At 38.5% G+C, this 23,603-nt stretch overlaps 2 protein-coding genes across 5 annotated transcripts in view; one reads left to right on the top strand and one right to left on the bottom strand.

Moving 5' to 3' along the window:
* LOC138938506 (uncharacterized) overlaps positions 1-23,603 on the top strand; it is a 184,584-nt gene that overhangs the window by 76,679 nt on the left and 84,302 nt on the right. The window lies entirely within an intron of this gene.
* Positions 1-23,603, bottom strand: part of LOC138938501 (irregular chiasm C-roughest protein) — a 124,245-nt gene that overhangs the window by 84,892 nt on the left and 15,750 nt on the right. For 3 of the 4 annotated variants that reach the window (XM_070305531.1, XM_070305534.1, XM_070305532.1), the window contains exon 2: positions 3,102-3,161. The exons of the other annotated variant lie outside the window; for it this stretch is intronic. In XM_070305531.1, coding sequence (XP_070161632.1) covers positions 3,102-3,161 — 60 coding nt within the window. The remainder of the gene's footprint in view (positions 1-3,101; positions 3,162-23,603) is intronic. 4 annotated transcript variants of the gene reach the window in all.

The raw sequence follows: 23,603 nt of genomic DNA, 5'->3' as shown, positions 1-23,603 counted from the left end.
ATGAATAATGTTTGTGTAGTATTTTTTTTACTACATTTTAAATATATTAGAATAATATTGGAGTATAAGTTATCTAGAGAGGGAGAGAGAGGAGAGCGAAGTTCAAGTTATACAGATTAAGGGAGTTATACAGTTCACTTTAAATACAAAGTTCACTTTAATTACACATTAAAATAAAAATTACAAATTATGGATTTATTCTATCCTTACTCTTTGATTATTCTTGTGTTAATTTATTCAATAAGGTAATTATCGGCTCATAATTGCCCTTGTATTATTTACAAAATCGCTGTTTTTTGAACAGTCATATTTTATCACGCATTATTTGTTTGGCATCAAAGATTTAAGATAACGTGAAAAATATAAAAAATAAATTTTTCAAACCTCGAATTTGTCACGCTTACCACGAAAAAAAAATTAGACTGAAATATTTTAAGTATCATTATCGTCTTTTTTGCAATATTGATTGATTGCCAATCGTGTGAATCGTGTGTGCAAATTCGGCTCGGTGATGAATTTTGTATTGACAGATTGACATTCGGCGGTTAACCGTGCATCGAAAAGTGATTGATTGAGTGGAAATTATAAAAAATAGAGAATAGAAAAAGAATTTATATATATATATATATATATATATATATTTTGTATATATATATATGTCTTCCTATACAAAAGAGAAGAAAAACAAAATAAAAATAAGATACGATAATATTGTATTCTAGAATTCTATTCTACCCCAAAACTATTGAAACGTACGTAAACTTGTGACACATAAAAATAAACGTATCCATTCTACCCGTAACATTTTTCGTTGCTACATTCCAAAGTATAGAGTTAAAATTAATAACATTACGTTGAAAATTTAATCAATAAAATTTAATTTATTTTCCTCGGACTATTTTTTTTTTTTCTCATTTTCTACTTTCGCCAGAGGCGAGCGGAATATGTGATTGCGTTGCACAAGGAACAAAACGGGCGTGCACGGTCGTTTTCCTCGCGTGCCTCATCCCGAAGAAAAGGCAGTAAAAATCAATGAACCAGAACCGCTGGCGCGGGACTAGCCCAGGGCTCTGGGCTCAGCCTGTTGAATGAACGAACCAACATTACTCGGTAAGAACTGGTTTAACTGTTGGACGAACGTGTCTATATTGGCTTTCCCGCGATATCCATTTCCCGAATACGTCTGGACTGATCGCGGGAAAAAGGGAAACGGACGTCACGACCGCGGAGGGAAGGTTACGAGCGAAGTTACGAGCGGATCCGTTTGCGAGGGAGAGAGGGGTCGCTTGTACATTTTCGTTTAGCTTTTTAGTCGGGAGGAACACGAGTTTAATGCGCGCATCGGAAGCAACAAAAGTTCGTTTTTAACGCGACACGATTATACACCTCGTTCGCCCGGGAATATGTCAAAAAGCCTGGCTGTTTAGCGAATCGGTGTCTCGCGTGCCTCGTGAAATATTTGACGTTGTGTAAAGCGGGCAAGGCAGGGCAGACAAGGAGAAACGGTGAGAGAAATCGCCTGTGGGCGACTGGTTCAGAGGAAGAGGAGATCCTGCCTGGGTTATTTTGCGAGGTCGTCGTACTCATTTATTCATCTCCTCAAAAAAAAAACTGCTACTACTGGCGCTCCCCTCGTCGTTTTATCTTTGGCGGAAGAAGAGAGAGAGAGATCATTCGCACTAGTATTCTGAGAAAAATTTAACGTCGAAGGAGCGCGCGCGCTCCTAGAGATATTCTACTCAAATCTATTTCTCAACTTTATTCACGTAACACTCTAGGGAAAGGGAGAATTGATTTACGCACCGTGAAGGTCGCCCCTCCATTGACTTTTTCCCTGGGTAAATAAGGTATCCGAACGGTTAACGCAACCATGAAAGAGTTAAAGGCTCGTTATTTAATCTCGTTCTTATTATCGTATTCATTTGTACTTAGTGCAAACATCTCGATGCCACGTCCTTCTATTTGAGAGGCAGCGATAGAGAATCGTAATGCGAGCAGTTACTTTACGCGGATGCGGGAGAGTAACTCGATCGTTATAGGCTCTACAAGCTGGTGGAATAGCCCTTCACTACGCACTCCGAAAAATTTATGATCGACTGCTCGTAAAGAGCTCAATACATGAAGATGAGCGTGGGATAAATACCACGAGGGTATCGATGATACGAAACGAGCTGCTTTCATTCGTGGATGAGGGTACACACGTAGAAATGCCATTAATGCTGGAAACAGATTTTCTTTAGATCCCTTTATTCGGATCCAATATACTTGGCCGATATTTTAGCACCTCACTTTCTCTCTTTCTATCTCTATGGATGCATTATAAGTTTGTTATCGACACGACAATGGCAAATAATATAACTCAAACTGTAATATAATTTAATATTTCTTATTATAAGACCATATTGATTATTAATTCTTATTAATATCTCATTTTCTCAATTTATTTTATTCAGTACTGAATCAATTAAACATATGGGGATATGAATTAATATTTATATTCTACGAAACTCGTTGTCGCGCCTGTTAAATGACCAAATCAATATATAATCGTTACCGATGCATAAATTAATTATAATAGGATATTATTGTAATAATGTAAAAGTCCTTTCGCGAAATCCAATAATTTCCCGAGAATCACTGCGGATAAGAAGTAAAGCGGCTTACTTTTGGGACTTGTTCTCGAGTATTTCTCTAATTATAGCGCGTTTTTATGTATATAAAACGGCGCGATTCTCGCAATCCGGAGCGTATGTAATCTGGTTAAAGTGTATTCGGCCAACTCTCCCCGTTACCGCTACCCATCCAGCTATTATTCCGGGGGACTACTGCATTTGGTCGACCGAAATCGTACTCATAAGCCATTTCGAAATAGAGACGACGCGTGTCGCTTTCTCGCAAACTAAAATACGATCCTCGCAATCGCGTCCCCCGCAAGAACACGTGACCGATACTCGTGCCCGTGAATTACGTGCGCACATGTAGAAATATTTCTCGCGTAAATTAAACCGCACGTGTATGTATATACAGCTTGCGTACAGCTTGATTATTCTCGTTTAAGAATGGCGCGACTGTTAAACTGGATCAACGCCCTTTTTTCTTACCTATTCGTTTTGCAGAATGGCTTCGTACCGATGAGCGGATACGGGAAACTCGTTGATAATCTGTAAAAAAAAAAGAAAAAAAGAAAAACAAATTTGTTTCTTTCCAAAATAGCGGGGAGCAATTTTTTATTTTAGATTCTCAAAAACACATTTGAAAACGGAAATGCTTCGTCGCATTTCCATCGACTCATCACGACTGGAAATATTTATCCTCTCTCCTTATTTTAAAAGCCATGAAAATTTTGTGTATATCCTGTACTTTCTACGAGAATCGGTGGCATGTGCGATCAAAATTAGACAGAATATGGTATCGAAAAATCAAAAAATTGACAGTGACGTTATTTGATTGCTGCGTAAATTAAAATTTCTCCAGAAAATAAAAAGATTGACCTATACCTCCGTTAGGATCGATGATCTTACGCGATGTTCAGACGGATGCAGAAGCGTGTATATTTTTAGCGAGACATCACGCCTGAAATTCGCGACATAGGCGTCGAATGCGATAATTACACATCTCCGATTTCGTACGTTATTACGCAGATCTACTGGAAATTAAACTGATAAAAAGGTTCTATTAAAATCAAATATTACTTTACGTAAATATGGATAAGATCGATTTATTATGTAAAAAATAGTAGATATCTCTTATTTTATTAATGTCGTGGCCAATTAATAATTGGCTTGTAAAATGGAGAAAAAAAAAACATGCTACTTTTACACCTACGTAAATAAATCATATGCATAAAATATATTGCGTGAATTTTTAGAGATTTTTACTATTTAATAAATCATGCCATTTCTAGATAAAACGCAGAAAGATTAAAATCGTTCGACGATAATATATTGGACGAGAGACGAAATGTTTAAAGCGAAGTCTCGATCAGACGAAAAGGATTTCGCGACGCCAATGATTTGTCTGGATGAATATCTACGTTCGCAAGACGAGAAAGAGACGAAGGCTAAATCGGGACTGTCTCGCGTGTAGTCAAAGCTCAAGTAAATGTAGAAGCATTAGCTTTTACCGCAGCGTACGCCTTGGATTCTTGCTTGACACATGATACGCAAGTTCTGCTAAGGTAAAAAGACTAAAGATATCTCGCTGAGACCGACGAGTCTAAGTTGGTAGTCTTTTTAAAAGATAGCTAAAGTGTAACTAGACGTATAACTAGAATTAGAGCGGACCCGATGTCTAAATTTAATAATATCATTATAAGCTTCGATTTGATTAATAACATTTTTTTAAGTCAATTTAAGATACATCTTATATATTATAATGAGATAAATTTATAGCGATCTATATTTTGTTAAAGAAATATCTAACTTTTTGGCCAAGAGTCTTGTTCATATTTCGTGAATTTATCGCATTTTTTTACAAGTAAATAAATATATGTTCGAATATATAAATTTAAATTTTTATACTAGTTATACACACACACACACACGTTTCATTCCAGATATAAATGTAAGGGAACTTCCCCCCAAAAAATAGCAATCTAAAAAAAAAAAAAATAGAAAAAGCCTTAAAAATTACATCTTACAAATATATTATATATGATTATCACTAATTTTGCTGGGCGAAATCTTATTATAATGCTAATTATATAAGTGAGAGGGATAAGAGACGGAGAAGCTCGGGAAAAAAAAAAGTTATTTTTTTATCGAATAAATACTCATCTTATTAATACTGATGTTCAATATTATCTTGTATCACTGCTTTAATCAGTGACATCTTCACCGATACAATTTAAGAGAGTACGAGATATAATCTTGGTTTTTTTTTCACGAGAAAGTGAAAGGAAAATATCGAATTACTCGAAGGTATTTTAAACGTTTCCGTTGTAAATGAGATGTAACTAGTGAAGGTAACATCAGGCAGCATGGAAACTCTCGATACTGGGAGGACTGATGTACAGGGATGCCGAACTATTCCGCCATTTCGAGCCGGTTGTTGGCAGAAATCCGAGTGGGTCTCATCATTAAATAAGAATCCATTACCGTGTTAGTGGCACGTCAATAACGAGAGACGGCGGAGAGGTCGCGTTAAATTATTCTCGTAACATCAAGGTGAACGAACACGGAAGGTCCTTCCCCGCGCCTTTCTCTACATTATTAAAATGAGTACGAGTTCCTATTTAAAAGTATAATCGTCTATACAAAGATATATATATATATATATATGGTATTTCCCCCTGGAAGATTCCTTCACGATTGCTATCGAAAAAGCACGATTACTTATCAACTTTCTATCCATCTCGAGTCTCTTTTTATTTATCATTTATTTGTTCGCATCCCGAGCAGGATCTATGTATATTTCTCTATCGCACGTTCCGTCTATCATTTCTATACAAATCTATATGTAAAATATATATATATATTATGTACACACACACACACACATAGAAACATTCCGTTATTTCTCGTATTAGTCTGGATTTTCGTCTTAGATTGCAATTGTAGTGCAGGAAATGCGAAAATCCGGCTTATCGATCAGGGTATAAAAATAAATATTGAGAAACGCACTCGGAATCGTTTTTGTCATCGAATATTTGCCCTTCCTCGAATTCGCAGTGTGATATATTGTAGTTATATGGTTGCACATAGCTTCATCTTTTTCGCATGCAAAAGGGGTTAAGCGAATCGGCGGAGTTGGCTCTCGTCATTCCCTTGAAGGGGACGAGAAAAAGAGAGAGAGAGAGATTCGAACGGATTCTCGCTGGGACGGCACGGGCGCTATTTTCGGGAGAAACCTCGACTCGGGATAAGGTTGAAAGTACCCAATTTACCCGGGAGAAACGCAATACCTGGGAAATTTTTGCGAAGAAAACCGGAGCTGGGGCTAACTCGTTACGCAACGCATCGCTTTCGAACGACGTCGAAAGTATCGATTCTCAAAGGCCGTTCTCCGAGCTTTTATCTTCGATAAAGGACGAGAAAACGCGCGGTATCACGGAGGGACAAACGGACTCCGCGTCTCGACTCCGTGCGCGAATGCGTGTTACGCGGAAACGGATAATTTAAAATTAAAAAAAAAAAAAACGAAAACCTATCTTCGAATTAAAATGGAGCAGAGTTAAAGCGGAAAGGGAGGAATTGCGGTCGTGGCTCGCATCGCGCGTACACGTTTAAATAAATGACCGTTCTCTATCAACGAGATTGTTACCATTCGACAAGAGTATAGATTTATAAATGCGCCGGAAACTTTGTAGAAAACGAGAACGCGAGATTTTACACTGCAAAACTCGGGGAGACGGATGTAAAATTGCAACTGTCAATAGGATAGAAATAAACTATTTTTGAGCAAGGATTGAAACACACACACACACCGATAACTTTGGTATGCGTTCAATTTCCGATGCTATAGATACGAGGTGGGGGGGGGGGAGGGGAGGGAGAGATTGTTTTAGAATAATTGCCGCGTTTCCGTTATTACAGATAAACAGAGAGTATCGTTTTTCTACGTTTGTACCATCGCGTTTTAAACTGTGATTCACCGCCGTCAAACTTACGCGCTTTTGATGAAATGTTTTAAAATGCGCGTTTCGCGATGGGATTAACAACATTCGGCCGCGTATTACGAGTACTCCATCGAAATCGGGATAATACAATACATCACGCGTGGATCCGCGTTACAAATGGCTGTTTTGTTACCTTTCCGACACTCTCTTCCGTACACAATTCCACGCCCGCGATAACAACATTCTACGTATCGCTATCACGGCGTAGTTTAAATGATGAAAAAGTGGGAACGTTGAAATCGCTGGACGGGAAAATGTATCGCGCGTGTATTCGCTTTTTTTTTTTTTTTTTTCCTCGCCGCATCCAAACGGCGTTACGCGTCCTCGCCTCGGCGGGATTCCGAAAGGGAATTATGACCTGGTCGCGACAGTCTGGGGGTACTAAATTTTACGCGATAACTCGATTATGTTTCATGGCTGGTGGCGCTCACGCACTTTTGTTCGACGAACACGCGTGCGTGTGTGTGTGTGTACGTGCGTACGTGTACGACGAACATATTGTTCGATTATATACGCGACATCTTTTCGTCACGACGTCGTTACCGATCACTGTACGAAAAGAGAGAGACGTAATATCGCAAGAAAATCACACGCGAATCCTTGTCTCGCGTTGCACGCGTACGAGTATACACGCGTCGTGCTCTCAGGCGCGAATCGCAATTAGACCGAAGCGCAATTACATCACTGCACGTCGCGGCGCGACCACTAGCGTAAATAATACTACATCATTATTTACACCGGCCCTCTCTATGTGTTTCGCCCGCATTAACGTCCGGGCTCTCTGCAAATTATATATGCGTATCGCTTTATAATTAACGCTTGCGCCATTTGGAATTATACCACAAACGTCTCTGTACTTTCAACTTGTTCACCGCTTGTGTTTTAATTATCGCGATGCGCAATGTCGAATTATCGACGTTACGAGCGATATCTTGTACATTTCCGGTTTCGCATACCAAGAGAACATACGTGTAAAGAAGATTTAGACATTTTTCCTAATCTCGGTAAATATTAAATCTCTCGCCGCGTATTGTGCCCCGTGTGCCTTAGTATTCCGTTTGCATGATTGTTGTTGAAAAGTTGGGAAACATACATACACCACTCCTATATATATGTACGCTGGCATATTAAAAGTGTCAGCAGTTTTGTCGCGGAGGCGCGAGTTTTAATCGAATTAGAGTCCCCGCCTTTCGCGAGGAACGAAACTTTTCGCGATGTACGTTAATAGAATTAGCACGGTAGACGTAACGCGAAATTTGCACTCGGCGGCGATTCGCCCCCCCCCCCCGTTACTTTAATTTCCAGACACGTAGTCGCGAAGGACTGGAGGGATGGAATTATGGGGTGGCGATATATATCGCGGCACGTCCAAAAGAGAGGGGGGGGGGATTCGTCGCTGTCGATCGGTTCTGCTCTCTTTCTCGGAATGGCATAAATAAAGGAAGGAATGCGTTATTATAGGACGATCTTCCCTTCCGCTTCGCTTATCGTCGCGCGCGTGTTTCCTATTTCCTCGCTCCTTTTATCCGAGAACTGACGAATAAATCCGACACATCCCCGAGTGACAAGACTATTTACAAGATCTAATCAAAACGATAGAAATTAGTTTTCGTCGGTATTTCAAGATAAAAATGGATATTGAAATATATATATATATATATTTTAAAGCGATATTTTTCTCGTAATAATATACGTGACAGTTTTAAATTTCATCAATATATAATAACGCGAAATGTGAATCGCGTTTATTGTATAAGTATTCATGGGCGATAATTACACGTGTTTATAAATATCATTGTTTTTTTAAAATTCGAAGCGAGCGAAAGATCTTCTTTTCGGAATTATTTCAATTTATTGACCTCTCCTCGAGAATTAGATTCGTCCATGCACTCGTCGTTCAATTCCGAGAAGAATATGGAAAAGTCGAAAAATACCGCAAGATCTTCCTAAAGAAAACTAAAAACACCCTTAAAAGCTCGAGCGAAACGTAACTAACTGTGAAAGCGTTATACGCCAAGTGAAACGGAAATAGTATTTCCGCGAGTAACCACGCGACTGAAATTCCTTTCGCGCGAGAAAATTAAAATATAGTCATTGCGAAACGACAAGAAGAAGAGACCAAGCTGAAACAGAAATAGGAAAGAGCAATGACGTTAAACTTTATCGATGCCGTGCATTTCACCTTTATCCCCTTAAAGGACGTGGCATGAATCAAAGTGACCCGAACGGCATTTCGCACAAAAGGGAGGATTCTTACCTCAAATATTTACGTGCATTTCTTTTCCGTCCGAGGGGAAAAAAATACGAGCGACACGAGTATCTTAATCTTTTACTATTATTCCTTGTCGTGTATAAATAAAATACGATGAAAATACATCCGGTGCTCAAGCGGATACGCGAAACTGCGAGAATATTCTACCACGTCGATGATGATATATTATGCTCTTCTCTCCTATGTCGAAAAGTCAAGGAAACTCCTTGGATGCCTCCAACGCTTCTTCGGTCCGCGTTGTCGAATCGAGGATTCGCATTATCCTCGCTCAATTTCCTCTCGTTTTATGTAGCCGCGTGTCTCTTTATCCTTCACCCTCGGCTAGAGTTTTTTTTTTTTTTTTTTTTTTTATCCTTACATAGCAAGGTGTGGAATAGTCGGCGGAGTCGATGTGACCCGAGAGCTAAGGGAGCGAAGGTACAGAGACGATAAATGAAGGAGCTTTCAAAGAAAACCGGAAACTACTTCGAAAAACGAAATAAGTGTCGGCTAAGTTACCGACATCTCTCGGCTCTCTTCCGGGAAAGGACGCCTCGCGGCAATCGATTTTTGAAAATTCTGTCATCTGACGTAAGCGAAGCGGAAAAAGGACAGGGGAGTTCATTTTTCTGCGTCTGTGAATGAGACGGTGAGAGGTATAAGAAGGAAATGGAAGATAATGCGAGATCGAATGTGTGCTCTCATCTCGTAGCTTCAAATACGCCCTTCAAGCTTAATTTCTCTTCACGCGTATGTTGGAAGAGAGTATTTTTTTAAAATGATTAATAGCACGAAACATATATATTTTACTAAGAAATAACGTAATTTTACGAAGGACCCCCCTGTTCACGTTTTTCGCCAATTCCGGGACATTCTTTATACGCGTGCACGTAAGAAAGAGATGCTGCGAAGAGAGCGAATAAAGGAACTTCCGAAGAGATTCAGGTGCTTGAGAACTTTTGAAACGCGAAATAAAAGTCGTTAAAAGGTATCGGGTCACAAGGGAAAACTTTCGAAGTGAGCAATTTCGAAAATTTCGTAGGCGAGCCAGCGTGAGCGAGCCAATATCAACAAAAGAGCGAAGAACTCGCGTAATTGGCGAGAATTCCTTATGATTACGCGTCTTTCTGATATTTCTTACCGTCTATCCTCGGTAAAGTATAGAAAACTCAATGAGCCCGACCGAGGTAGATATTACGCGAGGAAACGGCGCCTTAAAATTCTCCAGGCAAATCGGCAACTGCGCTAAAATTCGGTGACTGGCGCAAAATTACTACGGGTATAGGATGAAAACTAGAAGCCAACCATTTCAGAAACTCTACGTCGGTGGACGAAGAAATGAACAAAGTGGTGTAAGAGCGGAGTATCGGAGGATCTTTCCTCCTCGTTTTCTTCTCTAAGGAATCTCATATAAGTACAAAAGAGTCTTCCAATATATCGCGCGCACATTCTCTCGCGAAATCTATCCATTTCTCGGGAATTATTCTTTGCCGATTTAAGGCGTTTATCTTTTCTTGCTTACGACGCGATCTTCGTTTTCTCGTACATTTGCTCGAAGGATTGAGAATCTTCGCGATGGGAGGGACGCGGTAAACGAGAGCGAGACAAAGAAAAAAAAAAAAAAAAAGAAAGAAAGAAACAAGCATAAATTCGTTCGAGCTTGAATCGAGCTTCTCAGCAAAGTCGACGTTTCTAATGAGAAGTAACGCGAATGCTAGCCGGCTACACGAAGACCGGCTCGGCCCTTCCCTTTTCTCTCTTTTCTCGTGCAGCGTAATGTAAAAAGACATTTCAGGAAGATGGCGCATAGATAAGGTAGACGAAAGGATATATTTCGCGAAATATTACCGGTTGAAATATATTCGCTCTCATACGCTACGCTTTTCAGATCGAGAGGATACATTATTCTCGATCGATTTCCTTTCGCTTTACTTTCCAGCATGTCCCTTTGACTTCCCCTTGACATTTTCTGCCTTCTTCCTTCGTCTCTTTAGCAGTACGTGCGGCGGAGCTGATTTCCAGATAGAGAAAAAGAAAAGATAGGGAGGGTGAAAGTAAGTTGAGCTTCTCAAAGGAAACCAGAAACTGTGTTGGAAATAAAATGAAAGTTACTGCCGTGGGAGTGCCGCGAGAACTCTTCCGGAGACCCTCTGACGTGAGCGGTTTTGCGAATTTCGTGATTAAGAGCAACAAGAAAACAGAGTCTCGATGTAGAGGAGGACGAGCGTGTGTGGGGAGAGGATAGTTTTAAGTAGAGTACCCGATATGGATGGAGAATATCGACTTATACGCTAGTATCAGAACCAGGAATATTTTTTTTTAAATAAACATCGAAGGAACGAGAATTTTTAGCATCTCTCAGCATTTAAATTTTGTTCACGTTTTCTTTAATGTACATATATATTCTTGTATATATATATATTTTTTTATTATACAATATATATTAAAAATAACTTGCAAAAAATAAATATGTACTCTCTTAAATGGAATCAGTGTATTATCACTGGAGGTGCAGTGGTTTCAGTGACAAATATATAACGCTGAAAAGAATAAAATCTTACCGAGAAGAATTACTTAGCGATAGATTGATTTTTCAATGAAACCTTAATAAAAGATAGGAGCAAAGTGTGAGTATTTTCACTGAAGATCACAGGTGAAATCTCTGCTTTAATCAGTGACACTTTTGCCGATTCAATAAGAAAGTAAAGAGTGAAAGATGATAAGAATTTTATTGCGTACGAGAAATTTTAACAAATATATTTCGACAAATAAAAAGTAATATTTTCTGGAAAATAAGTTTATAACAAAGTGAACACTATAGTAGACAATCTGTACCGTAGACACGATTTCTGAAATCTCATCATTACAGACGATAACGACGATAATAGTCGCGGTGGTAGAAACAACGAGCGACGAACGACGAGGTAACAAAGAAAATGCTGGTTGTTTCTTTTTTGATGCCGGGGTGCCTTAGGGGGTCGTAAGAATAACACAAGTTGAAGGAATTATGTTTTCCTTTTGTCCGCGACGTGGACAAAGACTCGCCGAGAAAAATGGCGCAGACTCGTCGAGAGGAAGAATTCTTTGGTATGACAAGAATGGAATAAAGACCGGGGGGGGGGGGGAACCGAAAGGAATGCGGCTAATTTTAGCATGAGATGTAATCGCGTTAAATTAATAATTTCAGATGCCGTTACCAAGTCGAAATATAATTTTATCTAATTATTTAGCGAGTGATGGTTTTCTCTTTTCAAAAGCTCTTTTAAAAAGATTTTTAATACTTTTGAAGTATGCGCAGTTTTTTTCCGCGTATATTTTTCAAAGCATACACAGATTCATACGGTATCTCTGACGAAACAGTCAAAGATTTTTAAAACGCGCATGTGTAACATTTTTTTGTTCCCCCCCCCCACCCCCCCACATAATATATTAAATGAAATACGTTTAGCAAAGCGCGAGTGCCTGAAATATATCCAAAAGGTGTATAATGTCAATATTGAAATATCCTGTGAAATTGATTAAAAGATGTGTCCTTGCTATACACAATTACCGGCTGTGACTATCAGCCATGATAAAACTCGCGCAACATAATAAAGGGAAAAATGAAACGAGAGGAACGTATTATCATGGCGATCCGTAGTAATGTTGTTTAGTACAGGGAGAATAACGTCATCACGGTAACCGGCATTTTCTCCATGAATGCGAGATCCCGAGTAAAATTATGCTGTAGAATAGCTCAGAACATTTTGAATGAGAACAATAACGGACTTGATTTAAATTTTATTTTTATTTCTATAAGTTTTCAAGTTTTCATTGCTTTTGTTTAATCGTATTGTCGGCTGTATTTAATTTCTATGCAAATTAATGTAGCTGTATTATCAAAAAGGCAATCTTTAAAATCAAATAAAAAATCGTCTCTTTCATTTTACTAATAAAACAAAATTAATATATATTTTCCGGAAGAAGATAAACGTATTTGAAATCGAATGGCAAAAGATGACGAGACACAAAACACGAAATATATTTTTTGTTTACAAGTTCTGTTTGTATGTAATATAGAATAAATGATTCTAGGAGCTTGCGAGCGGTCAATTATGCATTTACATTATTTATCATTATATTAAATCGACATGTTTGTCGATTCATCATTGTTGGAAAATATTCGTTTCCGCATCGAATATATTGTTCTTTATATTTTACGATTCAATGAAAAATTCAGCTTGACAGAAAATGCGGCTGATCGATCTTTGATTGAATATATGTTCCGAGAAGACATGCCGCAATGTATCATGGAACTATACAAGATGCATCTTCGATTATGTTTGCTCGACGTTCAGCGATAACGCACTCGTCCGTGCAATATCTTCACGTCGCGACGTTGATCGACCGTCGTCGTCCTTCGTTCGAGAGAGGAAGAGAGAGAGAGAGAGAGAGAGAGAGAGAGAGAGAGAGCCTACTACTTGGTCGTTCCTTTTCAAGGGATTCTCAAGGTCGATGACATTACGCCCCTTTTAATTGCCGACGCATGCGCGCACGTGGCGGGTGCGCCCCCCTCGCGATTTAATGCTCTGGGCGTGAACAGTCACGCATTTCACACGGACGAAATAGTCTCTTGAATTAAGCAGGGCATGGACCCAGAGAGGCATCTGGAACGAGTTTACCGGGGCTCATGCATACGTTTACGCGGGTAATTCCCGATTCAGGATGCGCATCAGCCGCGGTCGCGTCCCGCCGCTTCGTCATCCGTGATCCAAATCGCGGACACCAGCCAAATCCCAGCCGTATCGAATCGGCCCCTTTTCTACTTCCTTCCTTTTTTAACCGACCAGAGTTTGATCCTTTGGCAAATTAGTGGATTACGCGCGCTCTAAATCTTAATTCGCAATTTACGTGCTACGCAAACGGCGCGTCACAGCGGAGCTCATTATGCCGGAAGATATGCATCGGCCCCTTATTTGCATGACGCGCGTACGCATCTTGAGCCGATTCTTTCGATGCGAATTCCAAGCCAACGCCCACGGGATATCGCAGGCGAATGCGAATTAATCCTTTCATAATGATGGACGAGTTATCTCGATCTATAATGCCGCTGTTTCGCGCGCTTTGGACGAGATCTATATCGCGATCTCGCATCGTCCGTCTGCCACTTTGGACAGGAATATATGGTGGAATATGGTGGCTATGAGATACCACATTACACATGAGAGGGATATTAACGATATTACTTTGGAAAGAGATTGAATGAAAGTATTTCGTGAATATATTAAATCGAGAATCGAGAAAGCTCAACTGTATGTGATATTTTCGAAAATCTATTTCTATCTATTGGTTCGGCAAATACGTAATTGTATTTCGCATTGTAGGCGAGCACTTTGGAGCACGAAATTCCTCTTCATACATTATCGGTTTTATTATGTGTACATTCGGTCCCTCTCTCTCTCTCTCTCTCTCTCTCTCTTTCTCTTCCTCTTTCTCTTCGATGCAACCAGATGCTTTTCTCGCCGTTCTTATTTTCTAAATATATATATAAGTATATATGTTTCCTCTTGCCGATGCCTTCTATTCCCGCGGACCCTTTCGCAAACAATATTCGCGGGTTACGCCGCGTCGTCTGAATAAATCATACATACTGCGACTACCAGGCCCGGAAGGAAATGCACGCGTACACTACGAGCCACATGCCTCCGGCCAAATGAAGAGTTACTTTCGAAATATGGACTTTCCGATTTGCGACGTTTACCGGCAAAACTCGCATGCGACTTCGTCCGAGTAAAATATTTGCAATATTTTACATCCCGCATTTTTTTTTTTTTTTTTTTTTTTTACGTCGGACAAGTTCTAATATATCGCAAAGAATCTTTATATTCGAGACATCTTATCCTACAAAATTCAGTTTTTTTTTTTTCTTCCGAGACGTCAATTGGACGCGCGATTAAATACGTCTTATATCCTCTCGCTTTAATTACAGATGCATCTAAGTTTTTGCGCAGCAAATTTGATTCCGTGATAGATTAGTCGCATGTAAATTAACAAGATTGACGAATAATGTCGCGCCTCGGGATTCATCAAATTTAACAAGCGTCGGACGAGGTTACATTTAGTAGAATAATTCCCTCTGACTCGGTTCGGGGTCCCGGTTAATGCAGTAATATTGTAGCCATCGGCTTCTCTTTGTAATCTTAATTGGTTCTTGGCTATCGAACATCTTGATTGCAAGCACATGTTCTTGTTCAACGCTACCGGGGCTACGCGACTCGAATACAGCTAACGAAGGAACGTTCGTTATGCCGGCAGAACAATTTATCGAGAAGCTTAATTTCACTGTGCTCGCTGTGCACATTTGTGTGTATTCTCCGTCTATATCGCTGAAATATATTTGTATACATATATATTCGTTAGCCTTCGAACAAGCGTACGTTTATTTCGCTTGCGTCGAACGCAGAGAATCGTTGATTATTTTTGTTACTCTATAAAAAGGCAATTATATATTTTCTGAAAGTATTTTTAAGGCGTTCAGAGATTAATCATCTGATTTTCGCGAAATATTTATGTAGATTTGTTTTTCATTTCGATTTTAAAAAATAGACTGAAAACAATGACAGAAGCTCAGAGAAATCACAAATAGTTACATGAAACAATATATATTGTAAATATTATAATATATTTTAGAAAATCTGAATTATTTTCTTCAAATTACGCAACATATTCAAACATGTGTGAACATTGTTCAGGAGAGATCACCGCTCTGAATAGAGAGATTTACAAAAGTGAAGAGAGAAAGAGAGGAAGAAAATCGAAACGAAAAAAATATTGTGCGTTTAATCGAAATCTGCTTTCCGGAATCAGAATTAATAAATAATATAGTTGTTGCGCGGTATCAATTCGCTGGTGAAATAAATCTTTATAATGCGATTATGTGGAAGCTGTGTCGAATAATTTTGGTAATTTCGTTAAAATTCTTATTTGTTTATAATTTTTATTGCTATTCAGATCTATAAATAAATGGATTATTTTGTTGATTTATTTTATTTCTCCGTAAGATGTGAGTGATCGATACGTTCGAATATTTATCTTAAAAATACTTTGCCGAGATTTTAAAATTCTGTGTATTAGTTTTAATAAACTCCATGCGTAATATTTATAATTTTCGTGCTAAAAGTATTTTAAATTAAAGTTTGGAAATGTATATGTATTACAAAACGAGGAAGAGAGAAAGAGAGAGAGAGAGAAATATGTGAACCATAAAACAATGATTAAAATCGATTTTAATGCGGAGCAAAACTACTTGAGAGTGATAAAATAAATTGACGCATGATCTATCATCGAATTTATTCTTCCTCTCTCGTTAAAAAATGATGGGAAAAAAAAAGAGTTAAAAAGAACTGGCGCGAGACACTTGAAACCACTACAATCTAGTACAATCGCTACGCGAATGGCGATCGAGAGGCTCCGATAGTCGATCGGCATCGCCGGGGGTAACTCGTATCAAAATTAACAACCGACGATGATGGTAATATTGCACGCTCTTTGTAACATAATTGGCAATTGGCTACCGCGGATCTTGATTAAGTCGAGCTATTCCCGGTACTACTTGAATGGGCTTTCAATCCAATCGAGTCTCCACAAATTACGGCCATTGTTAGATTGCATCGGACGAGGCGTAACAAATACCGCGCGGCGGAAAGTTACTTATTAGAAATCTCGAGATCTTCTGTCGTTATTATATCTACAATATTAATTGATGCAGCACGCGCGACTTTAACAACGCCCACATGTCACGTTCATCGATGAGATAATTCGTTTTAGATAACGCGATGTCACAAGGGCGGGCGAGCATCAATAATATTCGTGCTTTCGAATTTTCTAATTTGATCGATTGATATTTAATTGAAAAATTTATAAGCTCCTAAAATACATGCATTTAAAATTTTCAACACCGCGACGAATTAAGTGATATTACTGAATAAATATTCGTTCTCTCGATGAGCATAGCAAAATAGATATATGGAGATAACGAACAATTCTAGTAATATTATTCATGCTTTTGAAAGAGAATGCAGTTGTTTAACATTATTCTCAATAGACTCTGGTCTTTTCTCGAGCGAGCTCTCAGATAGCGCGCCACATCGTTCGTATTTCTCCACTTTTCTCTTCGAGATTGAATCGTTAAAACTTGAAAACTCACTTTACTTTCGTCCCCCATAGACAAGGAAAAAAATTCAAAATAATTTTCATTATATTTTCATGGATTCTTCTCCGTAATACGGATCGATGAACGTATTACAAGATACACATCTTGTCATCGAAATTTTATTATCACATCTGATTAAAATGATAGTCTCTAATGAAGCAAGTACTTTAATACTGCTACTTAAGTTGGCCGCTGTTATTTTACTAAAGCGATAAAAATGCAAATGCGAAGAAGCTGAAATGGTAAAATAAAGCAAAATGTGATTCAAGGGAGATATTCTCTCTTTCTCTCTCCTTTACGCAAACTCGAATACATTAGTCACTCCCTTATCGGTCATGCCTAAAGATTCCATTAGACTTCCGATTACATTATTAATTCTCGGGGAAAGGATTTGATGGGAGGATCAGATATGGAAAATTACCGGTCACGGTTAACGCTCGACGGATGATACATAGCCAGTGTCTATTCTCGTTCGTTCTTCGCATTCTCCGCATTCGTATACACACTTGGCTTGAAAATTCCACCCCCCCGATCGATAAGTTTCATTCGTGTTACGTCAAGTATGTCGAAAATGCACCAAGCTTGAAATTTGTATTATCGAAATTGATATTACCGGGTTTGTCCAACTTTGCCGAGTGCGCGAGAGACCCCTCTTACCCTGCCACTCTCTCCCCGCCGAATTCGTAAGCTCCTTTGCATCTATTGTTGATCGCGATGCATATGGATGCGGCTCCATCTACTTCGCCGTCTATCTGTTTTATTCGATTAAGCAGCAAAGAGCCGAAAGCGTTTTGCTCGCGAGCAAAAACTTCGATAGGCTTGATATGCATCGATGTAGGTGAATCTGATCAGTTTTGTACTCTTTTTCTCTCATCCCTTCCACCTCCCCCTACCCCGTTTTCGCGCACCCGCGTTATCCGATACCGATAATCCTACACCGAGCAATACCCGGTCGGTTAGTCAAATCACGATCGCCGCATATGATCGATGCGGAATCGGCGTTTCGCTAATGGAAGAATATGCAAAGCGGGAGGGGATATTAATGCCGCGCGGTTGATCTTTTTGCACGTAAAATTCAATATTTGTAAAATATTTTACGCGTTCATCATTTGCCTAAATACAATATATACGCGAATAATAACGTTGCACACGATTAAGTAAATGAAAATTGCGATTATTCTATAAATATGGGTGCGCGATATGTATATTTTAGATTGCGCGGACATCGACATCGAGTTTTGCAAAAACGCGGTTGGCTTTGATTGTTCAATCGCGCGTCGGCCACGATCGAAAATCGTTGTATCAACGAGAGGAATGTCTAATCGATTAATCTTTCGAGCTGGGTATATTGCTCGAGAGAGAGATCACCTTACGCGTTTAGTCAGTTGTATCGCTCGGAAGCTCTAATAAAAGGAACAAGACCAAAGAGTCTAAGAGTCGGGTCTCGATCAACCCTTCGTTCTGTTTCAATCAACCCTACACGCCGGTGAAATTTGAGGGCAGACGTCTGATACTTGTGTATCGTTCTGCTCGTAAGCTACTCCGATTTATTACGTGACCCGACGTCTCTGCGTCCATAGGGATACGGACCCAGAAAATATTTCCGCTGCGTGTTTTTCGGCAGACGAACTCGTGACGTCCACATTAACTCTACCCTTGTCTCTATTTTATCCTCTTTATCTTACTTTATCCCCGTTCCTTTTATTATTTTTTTTTATCGATGCTATATATCATTTTATTTATTAAAAAAATATTCACATGATTTTTAAAATTCATTTAAAACGCGAGAACACAAAGAATAGAGAAGATTTAACGTTACATTTTTTTGCAATTTGAAAAAGATAAAACTGACGAGATGTGATTGTATCACGCCATATAATTACCTCAGGTTAGCAATAATTTTATTATATTTAATTATTAAAAGTAATGAAAGAGATATTCACGCACATTTTGGCAAAATCATCAGAATAATGTTGAAAAAAGGAAGAATCGTTTGTATAATTTTTTTTTTTTCCCCCATTCGCCCTTTTAAATTTTTTCACCTACATATACCGCGTGCATAGAGAAGCGCGTATCTTTTCATTAGCGCCGCAATCTCCCCATGCGATGGAATAAATTCGACTCGTATTCGCCCGCGGCAAATAAACTCTTAACGCGCATCAAAGTCGATCCAATTAACGCAAACTATCGCGGGGAACGACAATTTCTAAAGGAAAGAGGGAAAAAAATATCCCCACCCGCGAAACTTTTTATCCCGCCAGTCTTCGAACGGCGTGTCCGCTGAACCGTATAAATGCTCGATTGCCGAACTAAAATTCCCGATAAAGTCACGTTCAACCGAAACGGGTCACCCGGTGTAACCTGGAACGCCTGTATTATTTGTCTGTGGTATGATGGAAAATCCGTGCAACGTATTACAAAATCCGATCTCAATAAAAAATCGTGCATATAATCAAGAAGAATCGTAAAGGAGAATTTTTCAAGATTATTTAATCGACAGTGATTGGTAAAAATATGCGTGTCGATCGTAGAGAGAGAGAGAGAGAGAGAGAGAGAGAGAGAGAGAGAGATATCTCGAAGAGATCGAATGGAGATGTAAGTCTTGAAGGAGGAGGAGTGACATCGAGTGCATCGTAACGTTTCTCTACCCTGTTATCACGAAAATCAGACGCGGAATATATCTCACGATGCACATATACCATCCGATTTATCGCTTCGTATGGATATTGACTTACAAATTTTTCGCATATGTCGCGTAGCGTTATTCGGATTAATAGTCGGCCGACGAGACACGCGGACTAGGAAATTTCACACGTCTCTTCTCCTCCTTACGCCGGATTCATACGTTGCCGAACAGATCGTCAACAGTTTGTTCGCGTTTCTCTTTCATCGGTATTAATATAATGACAAGTAGTTGGCCAATTTTCACAGTTCGATTAGCGAATTTGAAATATCCTTTACACGTATGTTTAATTTTTTTTATTTATCCATTCTATCTGTATTTTTAAGACGCATATATTCCTTTTATAGTCTTCTCTTCTTTATAAAGCTATTATCGTTTCCGAAATTATTTTCAAATAATAGCAAATAGCTAAATACACGTAAATATTTACAGAAATTGGCAGTTTATTACTGACAAAACAAGCTTAAATTTCAATCATAACGAAATGGTTTTAATTAAAATAACGTTTTGTCACCAGTCCTCGGGCAAGTTTGTTTCTATTCGACCTATATGATAATCAGTTATCATCCAACTGTTTATTTTTCGTTCCATATTTATTGTGACCTGAGAACAAGGCTGTTTTTCACCAATTTTCGCAAATTTTAAGTATGTGCCTCGCGATCAATCCATCAGCGGTATGCGATCTGCTGCATACAAGGGCTCGGCCATATTTCTCTTCAATGCGAGCATCCGGCTCGTGAATTACATCATTTAGAATTGTGATATGTAATTTAGGAAGAATCTCTTTACACTCTCTCGAGATGTTTCTGTGAGAAAAAATTAACTCCACATTTTACGCGACAGAGACGATCCTTCGTGTCCATTTTCGACATTGGGAAAATATTATATGTATATGAAAGATCGTATAACGAATTGATTTCCAACGTCGGTCCCGCGACGTTATATATTTATCGAGCTATGCAATTCATTCCGCGATTAACGTAACGCCCATTCGCGCGTAGGTCGATTATCAGTTATTATTAATGATTATCAATTTGTCAGAGCCACGAACGTGTATGAATACGCGGTTGGCTGTCGATATATACAGAATAACAGAGTGCACGAGATAACGCTTAACGCCGCAGATGTAACGGATTAAATTATAGATTCGTCCATAGATCAAGCGCGAATAATAAGATATATTTATCGATATTCCTATCTAGGATTTGACGACACGGGCCAATTAATTCAATATCGATCTCACGATAATACTCGCGAGATTCATAAAACACATTCCGTCTCTGTCCTTGACGATACGAGAAGAATGAATATAAATCGTCGCGCAGCATGGATCCTAACGAATACGTCGCGAGTAAAGGCGTTCGATCATCTCCTCCGAAACCGCCGGCTTAGCCATGCGCAAACTACAACTGTGAACGGGACAGGCGATGGTGGTGATATTCTTGCACAGTTCACGGTATCCTGACGTGCGGGGTTGACGGTGAAATTTCAGGGAAGCGTTAGCGCTAGAGAGGCCACGTGCTGCTGGTCTGCTCGATACGTCGATATTATGCGGGTATGCGAATGTGCAATGGATGCGCGAGGTAGCCGGAGAATTCGTTGCTGCGGAGCTCCATAGTAGTCATTCGGTGGACCGAGAAGGGCGAATATATATATACATGTACATGTGCATGTATATATATATATATATATATATATATATATATATATATATATATATATGGAGGAAGAGAGAGAGAGCGCGAGAGAGAGCAGCGAGGGAAGCGAGAGCGATAGCCTCTATAGTAAAACGGAGTAGGGTGTGAAGATACATTGCATGTATGATCCGCATGTGTGCATACGCGGCAAATACTTTGAATATAATACTGCGGATAATGAGGATGTATTCGACGCTTGTGACTTTCTTGCTCTCTTCCTCTCGCTTCGTTAATTCTTCCTAATTGGAAAAATTGCGTTTGGCCACAATGGCTCCAAAGTGAATTCGTACAATGAGATGTATTTCAAAAATTTGACGTCCTAGCACGTAAAAAAAAGTTTTTAATTCGGCGTGTAAAAAATTTCAGAAACCGGAGAGAATTTGTCGTGATACTAAATCAGCGGCAAGATTAAGGAATGTTTAAGCGCACGCATATTTGCAGATTGCTTCGTTAATAATGTGTTTGACAGAGTTTTTAAGGAGGAACTGGGAACGGATCAGCTACGTCAAAAGTTAATAAATCTAATATATTTCGAGATATTTATGAATCTGACATTGCGCGTACGCAAAACACTTTTAGCCTTTTAAAATATAAAATTAATAATTAATTTCTGAGTCAAAGTAAAGATTCGCCCTGAAGAATGTAATTCAATTTCAAAATCGAAAATATTATTTTATATCAAATTATCTTTTTTACGTGTGACTATACATGAAAATATTCATGAAATAAGGATTTTAATTCTACAGAGAGCAAATCTTTAGTTTAACTCACAAATTAATTAATTAATTTTATTGCGTTAAATTCATGAATATCTCGAAATGTATTAGATTTACTAACTTTTGACATATGATCTGTCGCCAGTACCTTAATTATATGAGTGACAGAACATGCGTTAATTAAAATCCCGACAAGATCTCGTCGCTGTTTGATACTTCAAGATCTCAAGACGCAAAATATATAATTGTATCTTCCCTTTTCGTAAAAGTGCCAAAGTGCCTTGATATAATGATTGGTGGACCTCTGCCATTTGCTATTTATTGGTTCGAGAGAAATGAGACAGATTAAAGAGCGGGAACTACGTTTAAAGCGGGATACTATCGCGAGCGAATAGGCATGCGGACATGACGAACAATGTGAAAATTTCATGTACGCACGTACTGGCTGGCTGCTTCGAATATACCAGAGCGGATAATGAGGATGCATTCGACCGACACGTATACGCCATTTACCCCAACTGTATCCGCCGCATTGCGAGAGTCGAGAGATATACGCGACAAATGTTAAAAATGCGGTGACGGTCTGCCGGAGCATAAGCCCGTTTTAATATGCGCGGGCAAAAATAAAATTGATTTCAAGAAATTTAGATCAAAAGAAGGATAGCCGATAGTTGATTTAAGGGCTCACAATCAGTCTACTCTAGCAGGATGAACAATTGATAATTTTGAGGATTTTTTTTTTTTTTTAAAGAAATTAGAAATTGATTCTTTTAAAATTTTACATATATTTTTATTGATATTTAATACACCAGTATTTTTAAATCTTGGATATTTAGCTTTTTGTACTTGATACAAGCCTCTGCGCGTATCGTGTTTAGAAATGACAATGTGGTATACTACGGCTCCTCGTGTAATTGTTTGAAATGAAAAAAACTGAGTCTAATTTTATTCCGTAGGATATTTTTGGCATACTAAACTCAAGTAGAATTAAAAAAATTAATATTAAATATTTTTCTGATTTTTTCAAGAAATGAAAAAGAATTTTACCAAATTAAAAATATATAATATTAAAATGTTACTGCTTTATTTTTCAATTTGTTTCTAATAAAATTAAGTTCAGTATTCCAAAAATATCCTACAGGATAAAACTAGACAGAGTTTATTTATTTCGAAACAATTACATGACAAGCAGCATATCACATCGTCGAACCGTGCATTTTTGAACACGCTACACTCGGAGGCTAGTATCGAACAAAAAAAAGTTAAGTATTCGAGATTTAAAAATACAGATATATACTGTTCGAACATCAATAAAAACATATGAAAAAAGATGAATTTCTAATATCTCGATAAAAAAAAATTTATAAAAATTATCAATTTTTCATACTGCTACATTAGATTGGGCCCTTAAAAATTATTGAGAAAAAGATTCGATTGAAAGAAAATATT

Source organism: Polyergus mexicanus, unplaced genomic scaffold (assembly GCF_030449975.1).
Source record: "Polyergus mexicanus isolate NDT 795.1 unplaced genomic scaffold, iyPolMexi1.0 SCAF_13, whole genome shotgun sequence".
Lineage (NCBI taxonomy): Eukaryota > Metazoa > Arthropoda > Insecta > Hymenoptera > Formicidae > Polyergus > Polyergus mexicanus.
The sequence above is the reverse complement of the archived record's forward strand: the minus strand, read 5'-3'. Positions and strand labels throughout refer to the sequence as shown.